The sequence below is a fragment of the Corvus moneduloides genome, chromosome 11 (assembly GCF_009650955.1).
Source record: "Corvus moneduloides isolate bCorMon1 chromosome 11, bCorMon1.pri, whole genome shotgun sequence".
Classification (NCBI taxonomy): Eukaryota; Metazoa; Chordata; class Aves; order Passeriformes; family Corvidae; genus Corvus; species Corvus moneduloides.
The window spans coordinates 17,336,533-17,361,531 of NC_045486.1; the positions used below are offsets into that span (position 1 = coordinate 17,336,533).

Sequence of the window (24,999 nt, forward strand, 5' to 3'; positions counted from 1 at the left end):
CTGTGTTGGTCCCTCATGGTGCTTCAAGTGAGAGGCACAGCTCCTCCACCTGCAAGGCCCCTGTCCAGCTGGTCAGGCCCCAGCCTGTACTGGTGCATGGGGTTATTCATCCTCACTTTATATGATTTCATATTACCACTTGCTGAATTTTAGGAGATTCCTGCCAGCCCATTTCTCCAGAGGTCTCTCTGAAATGTAGCACACCCACCTGTTCTGTTAACTACTCCTCCCAATTAATTCTCTGTGCCTGCAGTCATGCCAAGGGTGCTCTCTGTCTCTTCACCCGGATCATTAAGGTGTTACAGGATATTGTTCCCGGGGCACTCCACTAGGGATCAGCCTTCCCCTGAGCCTTGTGCTGCTGAAATCAGCCCTCCAAGCCTGACGGTTTAGTCAGTTTCCAGCCCACCTCATTTATCCAGTCCATACTACATCAGCTTGTATATGAGGATGTTATGGGAGACAGTGTCAGAACCCTTGGGAAAGTCAGGACGCGGTTTTGATGCACCGAGCTGTTCATTGTGTCATGGGTGACTATCAGGTCACTCAGGAATGATTTCCCCTTTGTAAATCCATGCTGACTACTTCCAGTCACCTTCCTGCACTTGGTATGTTTGGACACAGACTCGAGGCCTCTTTGTTCCATCACTTTTCCTGGTATCAAGGTGAGGCTGACTGACCTGTAGCTCCCAATTCCAGTGCTTGATAACAAACTCAGCTGTGGGAAGGGAGCTCCCCCAGCTCCCTCAGCGTGCACATGCACATTGCTCATGCAGTTGCTGGCCCTCAGCAGGGGCTGTGGTTAGCAATGAGGTAAGCATGGCACGAGAGTGCCTCTGGTCACCCAGTGCAGCCCCAAAGTGTTCACACTCCTTTTGCCTGCTGCAGGATGCCAGTGCAGTACGTGCTTGGAGAGTGGGACTTCCAGGACCTGACCCTGAAGATGAGACCCCCAGTATTTATTCCACGGCCTGAAACAGAGGTATGAGTGTGGGGGGTGTGGTGGGGGTGGGCTTGGATGTGTGAGTTACATGACACGATACAATCAGAGCATTGCTGTGAAGGCATCCGGTATGTTGTGAGGCTGCAGTGATGAGGAAATCAGATCACTCCACTTCTTTTAGAATGGGGGTGATTCAAAGCTTGTGATCTGGAACCGATGCTGGTAACCTTTGCCTCCTGCCTCAGAGCGAGGAATGTTGCAAGCTGATGTATCCCTTAATTTCACAGAAATCAATTGCCATTGATGGAAGGAGGTGGCTTTGCCTTCCTTAGTTCTGCTGTAGTAAGGACTCCTGCAAAGTTCAAAACCTCTACTGCTATCTCCCGGTAGCTTAGTGCATAGAGAAATCTGAACATTGTCCAAGGGATGCTGGCAGAACCCTGCAGTAGTAGGAAAACAGTAATGGAATCCAGAGAGCCTGAGTGTCCATGTGCAGCCTGGTAGGAAATGGCACCTACTGTCTGTCTCATGGCTCCTTGATGGTTTCTGCACAAATACAGGAAACTGAAAGGTAAATTCTGACCTGGACTGGATTTAAATGTGATTGTTGGTCATAAGAATGCAAAGGACAGCCATACATGACCAAGTTAAAACTCCATGTTCCCCAGTGTTCCCACTGCTATGGAAGAGCTTAAGATCTACCTGGTGACACTTGCCCCGACAGTAGCCTAGCTTTCAGCACATGGGCCATCTTAGCTAGGAAACTTTCTGTTTACTAGTCTGCAAGAGAGCTTAGGATTTGTGCGGTGGGTTTTCGGTTTGGTTTGGGTTTTTTACCCTCTGAGAATTCGTTTTTCTTCTGAAGCCTGTGTTAACTTTTGGAGATGAAGTGGTCTTCTTACCTTGTCCATTTATCAGTCCCAGAAGCTTAAACCTGTTTCAGTCTAGTAGTCATTTCTTCAATTGTTTGCCTGTTGTAATGTGCAAAAGTTAAACAAAACTTAAAAGACAAAGACAGCCTGTGCTTCTGTTGTGCCTTTGAGGAAGAGGGTGCTACTGAAATCATGAGAGGGTTCCAGAGCATTTAGTGGGAATCAGCACAGCTGCAGCATAGACATGCTCTCATGTCAGCCTGTAGAAGAGTATTTAGAACCAGAGTCTTGGTTTGGTGTGGGGCATCAGCAGCACCTCATGGAGAATCTGCTGGGCCCTAAATCATAGTGCTGACACTTGTGTCCAGAGAGGCTGGGAGCTCTCTGCCTGGTCTGGGTTGATCACGCTGTGGTGATTGAGTTTGGAGATGGAGCTCCAAGGAATAGTTTTGCCAGTTGGAGCCAGCGATGGTTGGCTTTGTTATTGTCAACAGTACTTCTGCTCTGGATGATTCAAGAGAGTATTTCCAACCTTCAAATCCCAATTAGTTCATGGATGCAACAGGAGCATTAAAATCAGGGAGAACTTGTATGTTCTGCAAGTCAAAATATCTGCTGGCGAGGCTTCTTCTGGAGCTGTGCTCTGATTGTCCTCATGCAGTGCCAGGCTCCAAACAAAGGCCTATTGTGTGGAGTGGAAGCTGGGCTGGCCAATGCTTGAGAATGTTGTTAATTGAGCTCACATGCCTTATTTTGGTAAAAGCATTTCCACTGGCCCAAACTGGAGTGTGGTGCTGTGGTTGAAACCACTTAATATACCCTAGTGCAAAACTGGAGTGCAAACAGCTTAACCCAAACCTTGTCTCTGGCAAAACTTTGTTTTGTCACTTAACTTCCTATGAAGGCACATTTTTAGCACATTTATTACAGAAGACCAGAAGTTTATGATAATGATTCAGGAATGGAGCTCTGTGGGCAACAGACAGTTTGCTTGTAATGTGCTGGGGAGGTTCCTGTGACAGGAAGAGCCACGGGGACAAGATCCAGTGATTCAGCAGCACCTGGTAGGGCATGGCTGCTTCCGGGAACTGTGTCCTGTGTGTAACCTGTGCACAAAGTGGTGTCCAGATCCTTTCGTTCTGCTGGAAGGACAGGCTGGTCATCTCTGACTTTGTGTGATGTGTTTGGTTTCGGGTTTGTCTATGTTTTGTTTCATCAGAGTAATTTTTTTCGGCCTTCACTGGACTTGAAAACTGCAATGGAAATACCTGCTTTCAAAAATGCTGAAGTCCATTGCACCTGTTGCTTTCCTTTTGTTTAGAATTTGTCTGCAGCGTTCTTAAAACCAGCAGTGCTGAAACTTTTCACCAAATAATTTCTGTAAATAGTCCTTGTTCTTTAGGAAGCAGTTAATTGTTATCCCAGGTTCAAGTTTATCTGTAACTGCACACACAAGCCACATGTCTTGTTTTGGCTGAGAAAATGTGACTCCCTAAACTGACTCATTAGTGCAGATACACAGGCAGCTTCAAAATTAGCTTCTTAATGTTGTGTATGTAGCTCCTGCAGGTGCCTCCTGTGTGTTGATTCGAATCTGAGAAGAAGGGGAGCCATGTTTATGACACACATATTGTTCTCTGCTTGCAACAGGAGGGTTATGACTCCTGCTCCCAGTGCCTTGGTAATGACATGAAATTAAACACAGCACGACTCAAACCACGAGCATTGTTTCAGGCCTGGGGACAGAGACACACGCAGAGAGAGAAGCTCCCTTGTCTGCTTTATTCTGTCCTGTGTGAAATTTGCCCCCGTGCTTATTTAGTTCTCTCTGGTAGATGAGCCCTCTCCTTTTCTCTCCCTCTGGGAATATTTTTTCAGCACATGTGGCTTTGTTCTTCTGTTCCATGGGAATCCGTGTGGGGAGGGGACAGGCAGCCAAAAGTAGGGAACTAGCTTTAAGCTCTGGCCTGCTGAGAGGAAAGCTTTGGACTGGCTGCTGCAAGTGCTGAGTGGGTTTGTGAGGGTCTTTGGAATGTGGCATCTTTCCAGCTTTCCTCCTGCAGCACCAGAGCCAGGCTTGTGCACTGGGGAATGTTTGGAGCAAAGTTCTGGGGTGTGCACAATGAATTATCTTTGTGAGGTGATTACTGTTGTGATGTCAAGGCATCGCTGTCTCAACACTGCTCTCTCACTGTTAATGGAAAAGAAAGACCTTTTCCCAAAGCAAGTATTTTTTTCAACTTCTAAAATTTTAGAAGGCCTTGCTTTGGGAGAAACAGGACAAAGAGGAGGAGAATTCAGCCAGCCGTGGATACGTCATTCCTGTTTTGTCCGGGTGACTGCAGGCTCTATGAAAGCCTCACCATGGCTTCCTTTGGGAAGGGTTCGGCTTGGTCCAGGCGTTCTCCGAGGGTGTGGGGTACGCGGCACACCCGCCTGGTACACCCAGAGGGCGCTCCAGGCTTAGGCTCGCCGGGTTCCTGCCGGTTCGGTTCCCTATCAGTTATCCCAGGATTTCTGGTGGTCCTGAGAAAGCTTATTTGATCAGTGGAAACAAAAATGGCCATCTCTTGTGCCTCACAGCTATCGATCCGGGCTCCTAGCAGATGGTGGGAGCAAAATGACAAGAGAAAAGGTGGGTGTGGAGGGGTCCTTCCTTCTCTTGACAGTCAGCAGTTAAGGGCTGTTCTTACCAAAGCTGGATTGGGGCCATCCTGCTTCATAATTGCTAATGGATCTGTCCCCCACTAATTTGTTTAATCCTCTTTGGAGTCTGTCTGTGTCTAACCTCCCTGGCATCATGTGAGAGCAAATCTTGTATCATAGGTGGGAAAGGTGTATTCTTTGCTTCCAGTGCTGCATAAAGGAAAACATTTAGTTTTTACTGTATAACACTTCAATCATTCACCACAGCATTTGTAATTTTTAGTTATGTCTCTGTCTATTCTTTTTCTACCTGTGATTTTTAAGCTCTTTTGCTTGTTTCCCAAAATAGGTTGTTTCTTTCCCACAATAACATGCTTGAAACCTGAAGTCAATGCTGTTAACTTGCACCTGCCTGTGGAATGGCATTCATTGTGTGGGGTGTTCTGTGAAAGCACTTGAGTCAAAGATTGGCTTAGAGAAACCTTTCATGAAGTTTAACTTCTAGCTAAACATAATCATTAACCTTTCAAGAAGGTCCAGCACACAGAGAAGGGAGAATTTTCCCTTCCTGACCTGTATATGCAAATAAACAGACTGCAAGGTGGGCCCTTTTTCTCTCTAGTGTTCTATTTCAAAGCAGTGACATATTTTCTGTTCCAATCAGGGCTGAAAGGAGCCCTTAGATGCAGAAATGTCCTTTCATTTCCCTAATTTCTTTAACACAGATGGATACTTCTTGGAAAGGTCTAAAGGTCACACTGTCTAGTGAGTACAGCCATTAATCAAGAGTCAGGAGATTGGCTTTTTTTCATAGTTTTGCCTCTGACCAGTTGTCTCTTCAAGGGAAGGCTGCTTCCCCTTTCTGTGTAATGGGCCTCCCAGTTTGGGAAGTGAGAAGGCTAATAGTGCTTTGTCTTGACATTAGCTTAAGGTCCTTTCTTGAAATATGTGTAGACTTGTATAAGGTATATTAAACATAAATGCAGTAGAGCATTATTTAACAAATCAAAAATTGACTGCTATCTGTCAAAATATAGCTGTAAGCAAATGTGCTTAAGTTGGAGCATTGCTGTTGTGGCCTCACAGATCAGATTTTGCCCGTATGATGGGCAATACTTCATCAGTGTGTTGGAGGAGAGCAGTATTTTCTGCAAGTGGGCTGTGGCACAGAGGCTGGGGAATGGAAATCATGAAGGGAGCCTGTTACTGCTGCAGAGCAATTGGAATTGCCCTTTGAGCTAGGCACAAGTGTTTAATGGGATCATATAGAGAGAGACAAATAGAGCAGCCTGTGCCTTGTGGCTGAGGGACTTGTGCTGCCAGAAGGGCTTGGAGAAAGATTTGGGATCTCCAGTATATTAGGGGTATTGGCTGACCAGGAGCACATGCTTTCTGCTGCTCAGTGGGCTGCTGGGATCCTTGCATGTGGGACAGGGGAGTGCCCATGTGCATGTAGCAGCATTAAATAATGAGTATTGCAGCAGTGGAATAGCTGCAGAACTATTATGTCCAGTTATGTTACTGACTGCTTGAAGAAGAAGTGGAAAATTAGATTTGGAGAAAAAACAGTATGTGAATTAATAGCTTGAAAAAGTCTGCCTTGTTGTTAAAGACTGTCTAGTTCATCAAAAACAAGCTTAGGGGTAAATTACCTGGCACAGACAGCAGAAATTTGAAAACTGAAGTCCCTCTGTTTCACAGACAAGTGTATAATAAGCACTATAACTGCAGGCCAGAAGAAAAGGTGCACATCTCACCAGACAGTGTAATTAAATGCTGAAACAGCTTAGCAAGAGTCTATTGCTGGCCACTTGAAAATCAGGACAGAATGTTTTCCCCAGACAGATTTCTTCTTGTTCAAAAGGAAAGGATGGAAGAAACAGAGCTGTACCTGGCTGACTGGTCAAGATGAACTGTGGTGGTAGTTTCTGCTGGCTTCCTATGCAAGAAAACAAGACCCTGATAGTGCATAGAATTACTTCCAAATTGGTAATTTTCAGGACAGACTGAAAAATGGAAATTTAAAGATAAAATTTGCTGAAGGCAGTTCTTTTAAGACATGCACAAACCTGTTTCCCAGGTTAACTTACATAGACTTTTTTAATATGTTCTCACACATCTCTCTGTTGTTAATGCCTGTATTTTTGGGGGGTTTTAATCTCCCTGTTGTGATTGAAAGAGGCTCCTGTTTCCATGTGTTTTAGCCAAGTCCTGTAGCTCATCAGTGAAAGCAGAATGTGGGACTAGAACTGGAGAAAAGCTATAAAATGGCTGTAACAGATGGGACTCAAGGAGATTCCCACGTGAGGGAAAAAAAATTTCATTTCCTCCCCCCAGCTCTTTTCAAACATCCAAGTAACTAGAGCTGGGGATTAGCAAGCTAGACTAGTGCATCTGTCCAGATGCTGTGTCTGGCAGTGGTCAATACAAGTATCTGCAGAGAAAGAAAATACCTTGCTTCTGGAGAGGTGTGCCTGGATAGAGCTCTGTGCTGGACACCTGAAGTATGGTCAGTGTACCGTGTACAGTGACTTGGATCCACTCCTGCCCCTCGGGCATGGCTAAATTTAGATGTGACAGCTGTGGTGATGTCTCTTGGGCACGAGCACGTATGGGTTGCTGCCTGTTGGTAAAGTAATTTCTGGGTGCTGTCACAGCCTCTGCTCCAACAGATGAAGCAGCACGTGGCATGTGCCCTGACACATCAGGAGTTGCTGCTGTGTGACCTCAGCCAAACCCCTTCCTCAGTGTTAGGTATGCTTTGACGTGTTTGTCATTGCCTAAAGCCACCCTTTCTTTCAGGATTAGTGGCTCCCCTGCAGTTATTCAGGTGCTTTGATTCCCATACATTTGTAGTGGGAGGTCATGGGCTTTGTGCAACATTGGGTTCGATCCCCACATGGGCCATTCACTTAAGAGCTGGACTCAGTGGTCCCTTCCAACTCAGAATATTCTGTGATTTTTCTCTTTCCTACTACAGTGCCAGGGAGAAGAGCCCAGGACAAAACCCCTGCCTGCCCACGAAGCAGTGGGGTGGCTTGGAGGCTTGGTTTTGGAAGCAGGGTATGTGGCAGGGATCTTCTAGGGCCATTGCCATGGAGTTGGGTTTCCAGCTTGGCTTTGTGGTGTTTTGTCATGTGCTGATTAGCAGCCAAGTGGATAAACAAGAGGGGAGGGGTGGTTGGGTTAATATCAGATCAGGCTCTATGGAAAGTCCTGGATTCTGAGAACAGAAGTTTCTGGAAAGCACACAAATAAGTAAAACATTCCCAGGAAGTGTGCAAGAGCAGAGAGAAGGTTACCAGGGTTTTCCTGGGTTTTTTGCTTTTCTTGTCCAGTTGACTGACCTGGGAATTTAGAGCCTTCTGCTGCCCCAGCTCTTACCTTGGAACCTTGTCTTCCCTGCTTTCTTCTGGGGCGTGGAAAAAGGCTGCTTGTACTGAATGCAGTGGGAGTTTGTGACTTCCACCCTTGCCTTTCCCGTTCCTCACTTCCTCTTGTTTTATTTAGTTTGTCCTTTTTGATGGCAGAGACGTATGATGGGTCAATCCCCGGTGCTGGGCTGTAGCAGAGGATCCCCTGAGCTCTGTCCCTGTGCTCGGCTCTGCAGCTACCCTTGAGCCCAGGAATCTCTGCTGCCTCCTCCCGGCTGTCTCGGGGTGGAACCCGGCTGAGCCTAAGCCGGTTCTGCCTGGGCTGCAGCTCTGCAGCCTCTGTGGTTTGGGTGCTGGCAGCCCCTGACCTCACGCTCCTTTGTGCAGCTGCAGTTCCAAGAAAAGCAGTGAACCAGAGCCCTGGCCACAGGGCAGAGGTGACACCAAGAGCTGTGAGAACTTGGAGGGTGCTGGGGGGCCTTGGGGAACCACACTTGTGGGTGGAAGGGTGCAGTGGAGGCTCAGGGGAAGCTGGAGGTGTTCACAAAGTTTTGCATTTGTTGCACTCGACAGAGAAGATGGGGGAGTTGAACCCAAATAAATGACAGTGTAAACTTAGGGTGAATCTGGCAGTGAAGCAAGACTTCCTGGAATCACAAGTGGCTTTTGCTGCAGGAAGGAGCTTCTTGCACAGACTAGGGGAGAAAAATTCTTCAAAATGTTCCATTTCCCCATTCTGACACAATTATCACACTGATCACCACATGTGTGTGTACAGCAGGCTCCAGGATAAAAATAGTTCTGCCAGTACCTATAGCACTGGTTAGCAGAATTTCTTGTTGTAGACTGGGTTGTAACTGACAAAAATGATTCATACTGAAAGCAATAATTTGAATGTTAATAACTCCACAATTGAGCGTTCATTTTACCCAGTGGTTGGCGTGCTGTGGGCAAATATGGAATTGGGTCACAAAGTGTGTTCTTTTATTTGCCAGTGGAATTTTTGTCATTTCATATCTCAGCCTTCAAAGCTGGTGATCGAACTGATGGTTGAAATGGCTTTTGGCAATGTTAGCATTACATTAGTAGGTATTTGTGCTGTGAATCTGTTCAGTCTGAGAAGACATGGCGTGTCCTACCCAATAAAGACCCAGCCTTTGTCCTGTTGCTGTTGTCCCAGTCTCAGTTTCTCTGTGCCAGTCCTAGACACCTCTTTTTAGCACCATTGGCCTCTTTGTTGCTTTTCCCCAGATGTGGTTCCAGTCGGATTCTTGTGCAAAGACTGGGAATGTCTGACTTGCAGGGTGTTTTGTAGTCTTTGTATGAACACTGTAATACTTGGCCAGAAATGCTTCATCTCCCAAGATGAGATTTGAAAGGGGCTCTGCTGTGTTCTGCAAAGTGCTGTAATTTATCAATTTCCAGCGGTGATATTTTGGAGGTGATGGTGTGATTGGAGGAGCACAGATTTTGGTTGGATCATTTGCTAGAAGGTGAAAAATACTGAGAAGAATCTGATGAATACGGTTTCAAAACAATTCTTGATAATTTAATCATTCCTGAAACCTAGTGGCAATGGGAGCAGGATGATTGGACATACTCTGTGTCATGGTTGCTGAATTTTCCTGATTCTCTGCCAGTTGGAATAAATCTTCTTTGCTTGTCAATCAAGTTGAAAATAATTATTCAACTGTTTATTGTAAGGAGATACTAATGTCCTGAAAAAGATGCCATTTCTTTAGGTTGTCCCATTATTTTTTATGTGTTTTAATTTTGTACTATTATGGTAAATGTGCATTATGAGAAAACCAGCCTTTGCCGCAGTAAGAATTATCATGAAAGGAATTATCGTGAAATAACCAAGACAATGAGGTAAGGCAGTCAGAAAGCAGAATACAAAGTCTAAGTAATATCAGCATCCCATTTTATGTATATTTTATGTGGTAAAACCTGAAATTGGTCATGTTTAAATAGCAGCTTTGGCAAGCACACTAAAATGCTTTCTCTGTGGAATGTGTAAAGTAGGCATTCCATTAAAACCCAGCAAGCTTGAAATTACTAATGATAAACCTTAAGGAAGTTAATAAATGGTTAGAATAGTTCCAGTGTATGGAAGTCACATTTGGACATTTGTAATCAGTAACTTGTGCTACTCTGGGAACAGATGGTTCTGAGTTACTGAGGAGATTTCCAGGAAATGTTTGTTAAGTGCCCAGAAATGGCTGATATTTAAAGAAGTGATTTAAAAGCCAAGCAGAACTTTTTGGGTGCCTTCTGTGGTCTTGGAATCCTCAGCACCTCACCTGCTTCGCCAGAGCAGCTGCGGTTGCAGTCTCTGGCTGTCTGCAGTGCCCGAGCGTTTCCAGACTGATTCATCTGGAGCTCTTGGCTGAATGGCCAAAGTCACTTCTCACAAAAATGGGTAGATAAGGTGTTTATTTTTCCCTTTTGCTGTCCGAGTCCTGTAATAGTTTCCTTCAGGTTGGGAGCCTGTGAGACTGTTTCCATCCATAATTGGCTAGGAAAGGAATCCCAGAGCAGCAGTAAGGAATTTGTGATTTTGGAGACTGTTAGCCAAACTCCCATATAAGGACAATGCCAGTAATGACATGGTGACCAGGGCAGGGCATTGGGGTGTGGCTCCTTATCCCTGGCTGAGTATATTTAGATATCAGTCCAGAAACTTGCCTGCTCCAGGGATGGTTCATCAAAGCTCATCTACCTGAACACTTCATTTTTATACCTATTTGCATCTCCCTTCCCACTTACTGCACGTGTGGAGTGGCCTGTCAGGAAGGATGACCAATAGCTATGAATCTTTTCAGAAATACTGCAACTTTGCACAAGGCATCTCTTATGCTGCACTCCAGTTAGGGTGGGAGGTCCAAGGAAGGGCTTCTGCCCTTATGTACAAGCCTGTCCAGATCAGGCTCCCAACAAAAGCCAGTGTAAAGTAAAAGAAAAGCTGACCTGCCTGCCAGGACTGGTTCCTTTTAAATATTCCATCTTATGCCAGTTATTTTTTGTAAATGTTGTTAAACTTTCTGGATTTACAGGAGAGATCCAAGAGCAGCCCTCTCAAGTGGAGAATCCTAACCACGTTGGGAACACCTAGGGCAGCAAGGCCTTTGGGTACTGTTGTGCCCTGAAAGCACAAGGATGGGAGGGAGCTGGGAGGACCTGCTGAGCTGCTGATGCACTCAAGGTGTTCATAAGGTTTCCATCTTGAAGTTTTCTCCAGTGAATAACAAAGGAAGTTCATGCTGCAGTCAGAGGGAGGCACATGTGTGCTTCCTCTTATATTTCATTTTCACAAACCTTAGAAATTTTTGAGACCCCTCCTGCTGTGTTGGATTTTATATAACATGGCAAAGGGATTTAGAAAAGAAAAGAGTGATGGGAGGGAGGAGGCAGCAATGGCAGAGCTGCATACAGATCCAGGAGCATGGGTGAAAATCTTTTCCATGTGACTTTATAGCAACGAAGTGTAGTAGGAGTCCACAATCTGAAATCCATGCAGGGAGCTGCTCATTTGGATCATTTAGTAATTCATTGCCTTGGCTTTTCATCTCCACACTGGATTATTGGGTTAGATGCTGTTAGGAGCTGTGCAACTGCCTCCTGGTCACCTACCCTACAGACACTGTGTAGAAGAAGCTTACAAATTCTGAAAGCCAAAATTTTGGGGTAAATAAAATGGTGTTGCAGAAGCTAATGTGCTCCAGCTGTCTGGTTGTTGTTTTTCCCAACAGTGCTGTAAGATTTCAGAGGATCTGTGGGAGATTGTATCCTGAGGATTTGGTTACTAATCATAGCATCCTGTGGGGCAGATGGAGCTGAAGTGACTTCTGGCATGTCAGTTCCATTGCTACCATCTGTGTTTTTAAAATTAGCAACAAAAATACATTTCGCTGCGTACAGAGTTAAAAAATTTAAACTTCAGTCCTCAGATCACAAAGGTGTGAGTCAAAACATCTCCCTTGGTAATTTTGTTTGTTTTTTTAGGATCTTGTCTCTTTAGTTGTGGAGGAAGAATTTCAGAGATGTGAGAATTCAGCCCTATGTTTCCCAGTTCCTGTTCCTCATCCTGTGATCCTGGAAATAGGCTGTGGCTCTGGAGCAATTGCTCTGAGTCTGCTCTGCAAACTGCCTCAGGTGAGCTCCCTTCAGTACTCCTGCTTCAATAGGTGCCTTTGTTAGAGGATAATCCCACTCTGCTTGTCTTCGCTGAGATGTCACAAACTTCTCTGATGGGACTTTGACAGCTCAGGTCTCTGACAGTCAGGCTCTGTAAGTTCGTAGTAGGTAGAGGAGAGATATTTGGGAATTTCTCCCTCTCCCCATCTGTCTGCAGGAATAGCAGAGACATAATCAGAATGAAAGAAGTGAATATGCTCATTCTGGAGCTGCTGCAGCTCACTATTAATCACCTTACCTTGAAGCACTGGTGGGTGCTGGTTTTAGAAACTAACCTGGGCTGAGGACAGGAGGTACTGAGGCATGGGCACACACTCTGTTAGTTGAATTTATGGGGCAGTCATCTCCAAAAACACCTTTCTGTGAATCAAAAGATCTTGTCTCCAGGAAACTGAAGGCTAAATTATACAGGAAAGGGATTATTATAGCAGTGTCAGTACTTGGGATCAATTAAAACAAGCATATCTCATTGCCACAACTGCCAAACCATGTTTTTGTAGTCTTTTGTTCCTTAGTAACAACCCACAGCTTCTGAGCAGAGTGAAAAGAGCAAGAAGGGGGCTGTTATCTGGGTGACCAAAGCCCTTCTTGCCCCTGATTCTTGTGGCATGTAACATGTTTATGGAGATACTCTTGGTCAAGAAAATGAGGAATGAATCCAAGATCTCATTGCGTGTGGTTAAGGGAAAAGTATTCCCCTCTCCTCGGAACTGCAGAACAGCCAGTTCCTTCTCAGGAATGAGAATTGCTGTGGCCAGCCCCTCCTCTTAGAGGACAGAAGTAGAAGTATAGTAGTAGAAGTATAAGCCCTGCCATGTAAGAATTAGAGGTTGATGGCTCTAATGGAAGGGGTGTTCCTCCTCCCAGTTACCTGAGAAGGTTAATACTTGAGCTTCATTACTTCAGAGTATAATTGCTCTGATTTCCTTAGCTAGGAGAAGAGCTTCATGCTCTTTTCCTTGCTTGTTAACTTAAAGAGCTGTGTCAGTCTGTCCCTGTAACTCATAAAAGTCCTTTCCCAGCCCAAACTGCTGTGCCCAGAGAAATAAGGAGCCTTGACTGATTAGAATTAATGGTAGCCACACTCACAGCTAAGTGGAGTTACACTCTGGGTAATCTCCTTAGTGTTTGAGGTAGAATTTGGCACTAAAGTACTCGGTAAACAGCAGCAACTTTTCATTTATGGTCTCAGCTGTGTCCTTCACCTTAAGGGTGAGCTTCATGTGTGTGGGTGCTGGCCTGGAACCATGAAATTAATCCCCTTAGGAGTGATGGCAAATCACACCATCATCTCCAAGCAGTTTCTTCAAGCATGTGTTCTCTGTGTAAATCCATACCAACATCTGTGCTTAAAAAAACATTGAGCAAAGCAAAACCGAGTTAGGCCTTTGCCTGTGGTTTTCCCAAGGTGGAATGGAAGGTCAAACAAAGCTTTAGCTGTGGAGCCCTGTCTCTTACCACTATGCTGGAGAACTCTAAAATACTTGACACAGAGTCAAGTACATGCAGTCAATACAGGCAGTGAATGTGGTCTAAGGACTGCAGTGGAGTAACTGGGTAAAAGGTGTCTGCATAGCAGATGGAAAGTGCCAGAATCTCTGCCCAAGTGGTTGTGTTAGTGTTGGGAGGGATCCTGTCTATATTAGGGAGAATAAATCCAACAACATGACCTTCCTGCAGCCTGTGCCTAGCCCAGACTAGCCAGAGTGTTGAGTCTCACGCTTCCAGGAGCAGTGAGGGCTCAGGTGAGGTGAGTCACTGTGCCTCTGTTGTTGTCTGTTCTGGTGGGCTGCTGGCTGTGCTGCCGAGAGCCTTCAGTCACCTTAGTGCCTTACACACATCACTCATGATCCCAGCTATGCCCTACATGGATTCCTCAGAAGCTGCTCCTTCCAGGAGCCCAGAGTGAGCAGTCTCTGGTCGGTTTTGATCTTGCACGTTTGGCAGTCTGCTCGGGAATCTTGATGTTGTAACACCTGCTTGGTGGGGTTTGTTGTTTTTATCTGTTCTAGAGCAGAGTCATAGCCATGGATAAAGAGGAGGCTGCTGTGGATCTCACCAGGGAGAATGCACACAGGTACAAGACCACATATTACTCATTTTTTTTGTAAATTATAGTGTATTGAGTTCTCAATACTTGTACATGTGGTTCATGTTTATCACCATTGGAAGCCAGAGAATGTTTAGTTGTTGAACTCCTAAAGTGTGTAACAATCCAGAAAAAAATTGCTCATGTTTACCAGAGTGATTTTCTTTGGCTTGTGAACATGCTTTGCAAAGACAGCAGCCTAAGTAAAGCAGTGGTGCTCACATGCTGTTTGTCAAGGGTTTTCAAAGCATTTCTTCGTAACTACTCTTACCCCTGCCTGTGAACTCAGGAAGCTCAGGACTGAAGTAGGAATGTTTATGTCACGTGGGAGGTTAAGGACAGGTATATCCTGAACCTTTCTCTCTCTGGCTCCCTCGATCATGCTTGTTTCTGTCCTTGCTCCTATAGAGATGCTTGCACAGTCAAGCAGCACTTTTCCTCTGATGTGCTGTGTGGTGTCCCTCAGCATCCTCCCTGCAGTCTTGGTTTGGTGGGAATGGTGCTGCTGGATCCCGTGCTGTTCAGACACCTGTGCTGTGGCTGGATGGATGTTCAGAGCTGCTGGCTCAAACACCTTGTGCTGAAAGATGTCTGTCAGGTTGTCCTTGTCCTTCCTAGTGGCTCCACTTGCTCAGCTTTTCTGTCAGATTGTTCTGGCCCATCACTACCACAGGGAACCCCAGAGCTGGAATCCCAGTATGCTTCTGAGTCTCTGTGGGCTTTGTGAAATGAGCTCCAGATTGCATTCTTGTCCTCAGTAACTGCTGGGCCCTAGGCATTAATTAGAGCCATCTCAGAAAGAATTCCTGTTGCTGTTTCTCATGGAGTCCAGTACAGCTGTGAGTCTCTAGAGGTGCTGGTTAACTGGGATTTCTGTCCACAGACCCACATACCCCTTTTTTTCCCAAGCTGCTGCCAGCACTGTGGGGGGGCTACTTCTGGTGCTGACTGAACTGGGCTGCATCTCTTTACTTCTTGCAACCAGTCCCAGCTTGTGTGTGAGTCTGAAGAGCTTAGTAGGAACAAGCCCTTCCTAAACTGGTTACCTCACTATTACCCTTTGCCTCCTAGCCCAGTTACAGGGAATGGGGAGCAGAGGTTTCATTCTAATGTGTCAGGGTCAAACCAAATTCTGTTGCAATTTTTCATTGATATAATAAAAGCTGGCCAGATCTTTGCCTCCTTTATAATCTATAACTCTGACCTCTGGGGAAAATTGTCTTGCTTATTAACGTTGCTTGTTGGCTCAAGAGTGAATGAGGGAGTATAATGCCATATCAGAGAACTTCATATGTCTCCATGGATATTTTCATTGTGTCTTTGGGATCTTGTCCCTGGCGTGGTGCCCTGTAGCTCTTGGGAGAGAAGCCAGCAGGATAAGCTGTGTTACTTCTTGACTGAACCCAGCTTGGATCCTGTCTGCTTTTCAGAGCTCCCTTATCCTAGCTGTGTTCTCTGGATGCTTAGATGAGTCTTACTGGATCAATCCCAGTGCCAGATCCATCTGGGCACAAGGCACACAGTGCAGGAATCCCTCCCTTTCCTGACGCCTGTGTATCCTGACAGGGCAGGACTGTAGGCCCTCAGCAAAGGGAGTAGAACTTGGGTGTAAGGCCACTGTGGTGGGAGGAGAGAACATGCTGGGAAGATCTTGGCAGTTGTGAATATATGCATATCAGATAAGAGGTGCAATATGTAGTGATCTGTTTGTAGAATGTACTGTTCATGAATCCACACAAACACACCTCCTAATCTTTCTTCTTTCTGTTCTTGTATCTGGAATTTTACAGGCTGCAGCTCCAAGAAAGGATTCACGTCTTCCACCAAAATGTTTCACACAGTAACTCTTTTCACTGTTACAATCCCCTTTCCCTTTTTGTCTTTGATGGGTGGAGGGAAGCATGAGAGACAGCCACGGGACCACTCTGGGATGCAGGCAGCAGAAGAGTGAAGTTAATCGAGAAAAAGGTCAGTAAGAAGTGAGGCAGTGAAGCTTTTCCTGCAGAGATTTCCAGGGCAGATTATCAACTGAGAGAAGCCCCTGACTACATCAGAAGGTGAATTGTTCTTGGCTTTATGTGTCCCAAGGTTGTGTCTGAGCTGGGAGTCCAGGTGCTCTTTACTGTTGCTGGGGAGAGGCAAATATATACAGAGTGTAATTCATTCCATGCTGACATGGATGCTTTGGATAAACACAAACATGCCTGTCTCTCCACTGATGTTAGAGGGAGCCCAGATATTTAGCTTAGATTAAGTGCCCAATCTTACTCAGCTGAAATTAGGTTAGTTGAACCAGGAAAGGATGCTTTTCTCCCCCAGAGCTAGCTGAAACCAGTTAAAACTAACATTTGGTGGGGCCTATCCAGTTAGGTCAATAGTGCTTGGCTGTTTGTTAGCAGCTGTGGAGCCAGGAGCTGCAGCTGTGGGTTCATTAATACACCTTTCTGGCACTTGTTTTTGACACTCTGCTATCTCTTATAGCTGAAAGCTGTGTGCCAAGAGGCTGCCTGAGGGCAGTGTCATACTCATGTGGTTACATGAGGTCTGATTCAGGGCTGGCCTGTGTCAGACAGCAGCAGGAGTGTAGGGAGCTGTTCCTGGTGTGCAGAAGAGCAGCCCATTGTTGTTTTTGCTGAGGGGCCCTGCAGCTCTTTGGAGGTCCTGCTGCAGTTCTGTAAGAGGAATGATGTTCATCTGAAAAGCCAGTCTGAGCTCCCACTTAGGTCTTTGTGAGCTCTCTGAATTCTGGTTGTTGCTTTAGATCCATGTGGGCACAGAGCTCCAGGGCATCAAGCTCCTGTGATTTTTAACATGTCCTGCTAAGCAGGCTCTTGATATGAAAAAATGATACTTTGCCTGTGCTTTCCTTTGTATTATTCTTGCATTCCTGGGACAGGGAACAGGGCAGGCTGTTGCAGAAAGAAACAGGATAAAATTTTATTATCACAAAGCAGAGCCAAACACATTTACATGTGCCTGGAGACAGTTTCCTGGGGAGGGTGTTGACACTGAGCTTATAGGGAAGATGCTGTGCTTGAGAGCTGGTTGTGATTCTTTTTCTTTTCTAGGTTCTGCCAAACAGCTGCTGCTCTGGGGCCCCATAGATGTCATAGTCAGTAACCCCCCATATGTTTTCCATGAAGACATGGCTTCCTTGGATGCAGAAATCCTCCGGTAATCAGACAAAGAGATTTTTCCTCTCCTGTTTGTCGAAGCAAGGTTTTCTGTCTGCTTCCTTATACTACACACAATTGCACACAAAACATGCAAATGTAATATACACGTGCAAAATGTAGGTCTGTTTATTTGGGATATAATAATGCAGGCTTGCTTTGATACTGCTTATAGGCCTGAAGCAATATGGAAGTGTTTTAAAGATTTATTAAAATGGAAAAAGCACAAAGTTTGAAATTAGCAAGTTCCAATCCAAAAGTGATTGTCATGCATGTGAGGAGAAAGTCCTTCCCCCACCTCTGTACAAGATGTGCACCAGAGCAGGTTCTGACAGCTGAGCTTTCTGCACCCCAGCTGGCTCTGCTGGGTTAGCCACAGCCTGATCTGGTGGTTGGCATGGTGGAAATCAAGCAGTGATCCCTTGCTGTACAACCCCCTCACTCCCTGGCCAGCTTAGAGAGAACAGACCTGTGTGTTGGAACTCTGAGATCCCAGCTACAGTTGGCTCCTAATTTTCAGAAATACTTCAGGGGATGTCTTCTGCTTGTGCTAAATGTGGGGTTTCTCAGCCCAGTGGTAGCTGCCTTCTCCCTCCCTGTATTTCCCATAAAAGGGGTGAGTGCTGTCACCTGCCCTGGGAACACTGGAGTTCAGGTGTGTTAGGGGCACTTTTCTCCTTGGGGGTGTGGGGTGATGCATTCTCAAGGGCCACAGGAATTGCTGTCAAATATCTTTTTCTTCCCACACTCCAGCTATGAGGACCTTGATGCACTGGATGGGGGAGATGATGGCATGAGAGTCATCAAAACAATTCTGGCTTTGGCTCCTTCTCTTCTGAAGGTTTCTGGGTAAGCACTACCCTCTTTTGAATTTCATGTCTTTTATCCATCCACTTCTGTAAGTTCTGTGCTTCTCTGTATAAAAACAAAACAGATAGAAAATAGTTGCAAAATTGTCCCCTCATTGCCCCAGTTGATAATAGCAGTTTACAAAATGTCATGTGTGTAAGCAAAATTAGCTTGAAATGGTTAGTAAAGGGGTATGCGCCTTCCTTGGCTGTTGGTGGTGTTTCCTGGTCATTAGTGAAGTGAGAATCTTTTAAGGTCAAAGCAGCAACAAAAAGAACATGGAAGAGAGCAGCTGAGAAAGAGTGCAGAAAGCAGGGGAGCTTTCTAAGGAGAATAACTGATGGAAGGAGAAGCAGTGTAAAACTCTTTGAGGATGGATATAGATCTCTGCTTCCCTCCCACCCTTTAATTATGGGAAACTTGTTTGTTGTGCCAGTATACAATGCTGAATATCCCAGGAGAAAGAAGATCAGTCAGGGATAGTTTCTTAAATGTTAAATTTCTCCATGATTAATATTCAAGACTGATTGTTCCTATTCTCTGTCATGTGAGATCCATTTTGAAGATCAACATGCTGATACCCAAAAGTACTGTTCATGTGCCAGGGCATTCACACATCGTGTTTGATATTCCTGACATTTGGCCAGCATAAGGTCGTTGAAAATCTGCTGTTTTGAGAAGAAGAATGGGAATATTGAGAAGCATACTGCATGCAGAATTCATTCCTCATGCTTTGCATGACCACAAGAGCAGAAGATGCTCCTCAGAATTTCCCAGCAATAGAGACTGGTCCTGAGGGGTTGTTTGTTAAGATTATTGCTTTTCCTTCTCTTTTTGCTTGTTTAATAAGGTGGAGCCCCCGTTGAGGAGGGGAAGTTTTTTAAGGTCAGAAATGAGATCCACACACAGCTTGTAGTTAGCCTGGTGAATTTGTAGGGAGTATTCAGTCTGGGATATTTTAAGAGTTCTCAGGAGAGCATTTGATGGGGTTTGGCCTGTGTCCCTTGCCTGCTAAACTTGTCCCTTGCTGTGCTGTCCCAGGCTGTAACCAGCTCCATCAGTGCCTGTGAGCTGGGGTGGTTCTGCTTTGTCACGGGAGGGGACATGGGGAATGAGCCAGTGTCATAAAGCCTGGCAGAGATGGAAATAGCCCTGCAGTGTCCAGGCCTGGCCCTGGTGCCCTAACTGAGGTTATTTGATCAGTTCTGTGTAGGCCTGAATGCTGGTGTTGTTTTCATGGCTGATTTATGGAGACATTTACTGTGGAAGAATGTGTGTACTGACTTGTACTTCGTGTCTCTCGCTGCTTATGCACAGAGGGACTCCAGGCTGCCAGGCCAGTGCTCAGTGTTCCTGCAGCACAAAACCTCCTTCTGTCCTTAAATCTTTGGGGGTTTCAGAAACACAGTGCTGGTGGTATCTCTGGGTGGGCTTCAGAAGGTCTCACTGCATCTCAATACAAGGCTTTAACTGCTCACACAGACAAGTACCATGAGAATTCCCCCCAGGATCAACACTTTCTCCCCTGAAGGAGGCAGCTGGAATCTGCATCTTAAATGGACAGCTATGACCTGGTTTAGGACTGTTGGATTGCACTGTGTTTACTGACCTTTTCATTTCCTGCACTGGTCAGAGTCAGACAGAAAGAAAGATCTTAATTTTTATCAGTTTAGCAACCTAAATGTGCACCTCTCCAGTTCTACTCCCAAATGTGTCTTTTCAGGAGTGTATTTCTGGAAGTTGATCCCAGGCATCCAGATATGGTGGAGCACTGGCTACAGGCACACCCAGACTTACTGCTCACCCTCCGTGCCATTCACAAGGACTTCTGTGGCAAGTCAGTCTTTTTTTGCCTTCAATTTTTTGCAGATTTTGTGTCCTTTGTAGAATATGTCCCTGTACCTTTACATATTAAATGAGTTCAGCCAGAGAAGCTTTACGGCTGAAGCCAGTCTTTGACAAAATAGGGGCTCCCTGGTAGTATCTCAGCCTTCTGCTATCCTGAGACCGCCTGGCAAGTGTTTGAGTCAGAAATTCTGACACAGGTGAGCATTTCTGATGGGGTGACTGGCTCTGGTGGGGTCATTGCCATTGGAAAATTGCTGCTTTTATAGGATGAAAGTAGAAGGCACATTGTCCCTAGTGAGACTTAAAGCTCTGGTCTTTCTTTTTCCCACAGGCCTAGGTTTCTGCACATCCAGAAACAAAGCAGCTGACAAGTGTGTCAGAAACAGCTCTCCTTGCAGGATGCTTTTTGCTCTTGAGCCTGGCTGAACAGCTTGTTGAAAACTTCTTCTGCCTTGTGAAAAGAATCTCCATTCCCCAGAGTGCTGGACTCTCCATGCAGTGACAGACCCCTCATTTCCTGACACAAATTTCATCCAGAGATGCAGAAGTTCAGCTGAGCATGTGGAAGTGTTTCACCTTCCTCAGGGAACTGCATGAAACATTTTGGTCTGTTCTGCTAAAGTGACTCAATCATCTCAGGACCCAAGACAGAAGAGTTCACAGCTCCAGATTAAAAATACAGCTTCTCAACGTGCCAGATCACCCATTTGGCCTAGAAAGAATTTAATTTTTTTTTTTAATTGGCCTTGAGATGCATTTATATAGAATGTGGCCAGATGGGATGATGAATCCAAACTCTGGCTTATGTTGGCACAGGGATTTGCAGGTATAACAGGACATAACTGATGTGCACATTTCAAATGCAGTTCTGTTCCAGGATCCTGGTGCTCCAATAGCAAACAGCCTTTGTTTCCCACTCCTGCTGAGTGATTGTCACTGAAGGATCAGTGCACATGTTACAGAACCTGAATTTACAGCCCTTGACACTTGGTGGATGCTGCCAGAAGCAGTCACAGCATTGTAATAAAGATAGTGCTTCAGATCAGGCTCCTTAAAAGAATTGCACTGCAGTTATTCAGAGATGCTGGCAGACCTGAATAAACATCTGGCACCCACACATTGCTCTGATAGTAATAGAAATGTCTACGTTCCATGTGAGGCATTTAATTGCAAGACTTTACAGAGAAGGCCAGAGTCACTACTCCAGTTTTGCAGACGGAGAAGTTGAAAAACGGGAGGTGAAATGACCTGTACAAAATTGGACAGTACTGGAATACAACCCAGTCTCTTGACAGGCGTGGGAATAGCTGATGTCTGTCTCTTTGGGAAGGATGACTCAGACTAGGGCTACCTGAAACAGCACTGAGAGAAGTGCCTGAAGTGGACAGTCAGCATCATGTCAGTATAAATAATGGCAGGATTAAATTCAAGCTGCTGCTTGCTGTTGCTGTGTTTCCCGTGGTGCAAGTTCTCTTCCAGACCATAGCTAGCCAGGGAAGGAAGGAAGGCAGGCAAGGCAAGGAAAGGATCTGGCCTGCCAGTCCAGATGGAAGCAGTTGCTGGGCCAGTGAAGGTGAGCACTCAGGAGGGTTGGGAGTGTCCAGACAGGGCCCTGCTGTGTGTGTGTGCCAGGGAGGAGCTGTCAGGCTCTGTCCAGCTGACCTGGGACTGCACAGCCAGAGACACCAGGCAGGACATGCAGCAGCAATCTGAGTCTGTTGGAAGGCTGCAGCAGGTTCAGAGGGTCTACATGAGCACTGATATATCTGCTCCCTTTCCCCTCTGCCTCTCCCACACTCTCACTCCTCAAATAAGTCTTTCCTTCACCCCCTTAACTCCTGAACATCAGCCCTGCTTTCCCACAGACACCTGAGCTCTCTGTGATGAGCCAGCACTTGGGGTTCCAGCTGGAACCTCTCCCTACTCACAGCTCTGTTCACAGACTGGTCTTTCACCCATTGTACATCTCACACTACATTTATCCACCCCAGTAGTTTACCATGTCCTGTATACTCTTTACTTGAATTTGTGAGTCTGCTCTGGCCTGCAGTACCTGCCCTGGTTAAACACAGTAGAGGAATCTGAGGAAGGAAAGAACAAAAATAGGTCAGTTAAAGTGCATTTGAGCCTAGGTTTGGAAATAGTTTCAGTACAGCTGATTTCTGGCCTCCTAGAGCCATGAGTACAAAGTGTAGTCAAAGTGTTGTGTGGTTGTGGATTTTTTTTTTTATAGTAATTTTTAAAATTTAGTTTGTCAGACTCTGTTTAAAAATTAAAGAAATGAGTTCTCAGATTTCTTCTGGGTGTTAGCAGTGTTTGTGCATGAAACAGAGCATTATACACAGCCTGCTTCTGCAGGAGGCCTTAAAGCTGGATAGTCCATGGGCTGATGGGAATGTTAAACAGCATCGTGCTGCTTTCTTCTTGGGGGTGAGCTGGTTTCCTGCAGCAGGCTGGAGTTAGGTGGCCCTCTGAGAGTGCCAGTGGCTGGGCTGCAGAAGGCAGTGTTTTTTTTCTTGGAAGCATCAGTCAATCCCTTGTCTGAGCTCTGAGCAGGACAAATCCCCTGCGAGACAGACTACTGGTCTAATCCAGTAGGACAAGTGTTAAATTCCTATATTTATCACTAAAACACTTGTATTTCTATGTATTTGCATTGCATAGTGGTCATATATCTTGGAAAATCACATGGTGTTGCTGACCTTTTCATAAAAGGAAAAATTGCTGTTCCTCCCAGGAGGGCGGATGTTCCTGTGGGACTCGCATCCGAGGGAATGTGCTGGTGTAGTACAGTGTGTTCCTCGGTGCTTTGCACAGATTGGCCTGGGCTCCTTTTGGTACAGAAGCACTGCACAGCTTTTTGGAGGTTTTAAGGAGCCTGGCTGGAGCACTGGGCCATGTCTGTGTTGCCTGAGGGCAGGAGGCTGAGCTGACACTGGCAGAGCCCCGGGCACGTGAGCTCTGCAGGGGCAGAGCTGCTCCCTGGAGCCAGAGGGCTGAGGCTTCACTCGGCATTCTGCATAATCCAGTATCTGACATACACTGAATTTTCTGGGAATTTACTGCTTCTTGGGAACTGTATCAAAATGGTGATTTGATTCCTCAGGTGATGTGTTCGGGGGGGGGGGGGCTTTGTTTCCTTTCAGGACCCTGAGGAGCATGGTTGTGTTTGTGCTCACATCTCTGTTTTGGGGGTTACTGGGTGTGCGGTATCTGCTGGGGTGACACTGCCCTTCCCCGAGGAGGAGCCGCTTTGGCAGAGCCCTGCAGATGGAGCTGCAGTCCCAGTTTAGTTGGGTCCGTGCTGGAGACACTCCTGCCTCAGCCTTCCCGCTTTGGACAAGGTGCAGGCCCCAGGGAGAGCGAGAACTGGGGTCAGCAGAGGGCTGAAGTGTAGGTGCAGCTGCAAATGGGGCTTTAACCTCAGTTGCTGTGCCGGGAAACAGAACTTCCACACTGGGTTCGTGTCAGGAAGGCTGGAAGGAGACTCACGGCTGTGACACAAGACTGAGGTTGTACCTCCTGGTGTGACTAGGAGGCCCAAAGCCCCCATAGGGCTGGAGGTCAGAAATAGATACCATCCTTGTTCTGGTATAATGTCCATGTGGGCACCCCAAAGTGCAAGCCCTGACCATGCTTTCAGTCTCCACCCGAGAGATGGTGTGAAAGGGACTTTGCAGGGACCTTAGAGAGACAAACACATTTATCCTCACAGTGTTCTCTGCTGAGCCTGTGCTCTTGTAGGGCTGAGACAGCTTTCCATGTGAGGACCTGACAGACACAGAGTGACTGCATTAGGGTGACACAGGATATCTCTGGGGACCCACGTTACCGTGTGTGTGTGTGTGGATAACTGGCCAGCACTCAGTTCCTCAGTGTAGGGCCACAGATCAAAATGGCTTGGAAGAGAACTTGACAGTCATCTAGCTCAATTTCCCATCCAAGTAAGCATCAACTTGCCTTACATCATTCCTGACAAATGTTTGCCCAGCCTGACCCAAAAGGCTCCCAGTACTGATAAGGACTTTAGCATGCAATCTGTCCTGGTGCTTTGTGGTTCTATCTGCTGGAAAGTTTTCCTTTGTCATGGCAGCTCTGCTGTGACTAAAGCTGAGCACTTCTCCTGTCCTGAGGTAGAGAACAGCTGACTCTCTTCTTAGAGCACCTTCCATGTGGTAGTCTGTTCCCATATTTCCTCAGAGTCTTCATCTCTGAGGGAAAGAACTCCCACACTTACTTCTGTAGGCTGCTTGCATGTCCTTCCCTCCCTGCTTGTGAAATGTAAGGGGGACCACGTGTGCTTCAGACTTGTTAGAGGTGATACTTGTGCCTCTGGTGAGTGGGATAATAAAGCTGCTAGAGCTCACCTTGTGACAGAGCAGTCATTTCCCAAGCCAAAACTTGCATTAACATCTTTTTTGTCTGGGAAAGTTATCAAAAACTGTATTTAAGTTTTAATAAATTACAATTTCCACTCCAGGCTGCATCCTGAGGAACAAATACCCACTGAAAGAAGGCTTCTTTCTCACACTCCAGAAGATAATAAGGTACCAAGAGAGACTTAATACACTTTCCAGGCTATTTCCTTTTCCATAGATGTTTTGATATGCTTTGAGTTCAGTGTCAGAAGTTTCAGATGTTGTTCTGTGGAGGGTCATGTCACAGTCCTTTGCTTCTTTCCCCTGGCAGCTGCTGGCAAATCTTAGTGTGGTCCATCCAATCTCTGGTGAACACAGGGGCACTTTTATGAAATTCATGCCATCTGCTGCTTGGTGACAGGACTCAGCACCCTGCTGCAGTGTGATGAACCAGCTTGGCTTTGCTGCTTTCCAGTGCAAACCCAGAGGATGTGGGAGTGAGCAGAGCACCAGCACTCGTTTCTCTGCAGCGAGTGCCTCTCTGAGCACGATGAGAGCGTGACACAGCTGCTGCAGAGGGCTGGGAACGTGCATCCTGTGCACAGCAGCCACTGCAGCTCTGACAGTGCACGACTGTCAAATGTGCTGGG

General features: G+C 46.1%; 1 protein-coding gene across 1 annotated transcript in view; it reads left to right on the forward strand.

Annotated features, from left to right (window-relative positions):
* Positions 1–24,493, forward strand: part of HEMK1 (HemK methyltransferase family member 1) — a 28,160-nt gene extending 3,667 nt beyond the window's left edge. The window contains exons 5-12 of the mRNA XM_032120406.1: positions 889–982; positions 11,841–11,990; positions 14,045–14,109; positions 15,912–15,961; positions 17,190–17,295; positions 18,048–18,143; positions 19,867–19,980; positions 20,323–24,493. Of these exons, the coding sequence (XP_031976297.1) occupies positions 889–982; positions 11,841–11,990; positions 14,045–14,109; positions 15,912–15,961; positions 17,190–17,295; positions 18,048–18,143; positions 19,867–19,980; positions 20,323–20,359 (712 nt within the window). The 3' untranslated portion in view covers positions 20,360–24,493. The remainder of the gene's footprint in view (positions 1–888; positions 983–11,840; positions 11,991–14,044; positions 14,110–15,911; positions 15,962–17,189; positions 17,296–18,047; positions 18,144–19,866; positions 19,981–20,322) is intronic.
* The last annotated feature ends 506 nt before the right edge of the window (positions 24,494–24,999 follow it).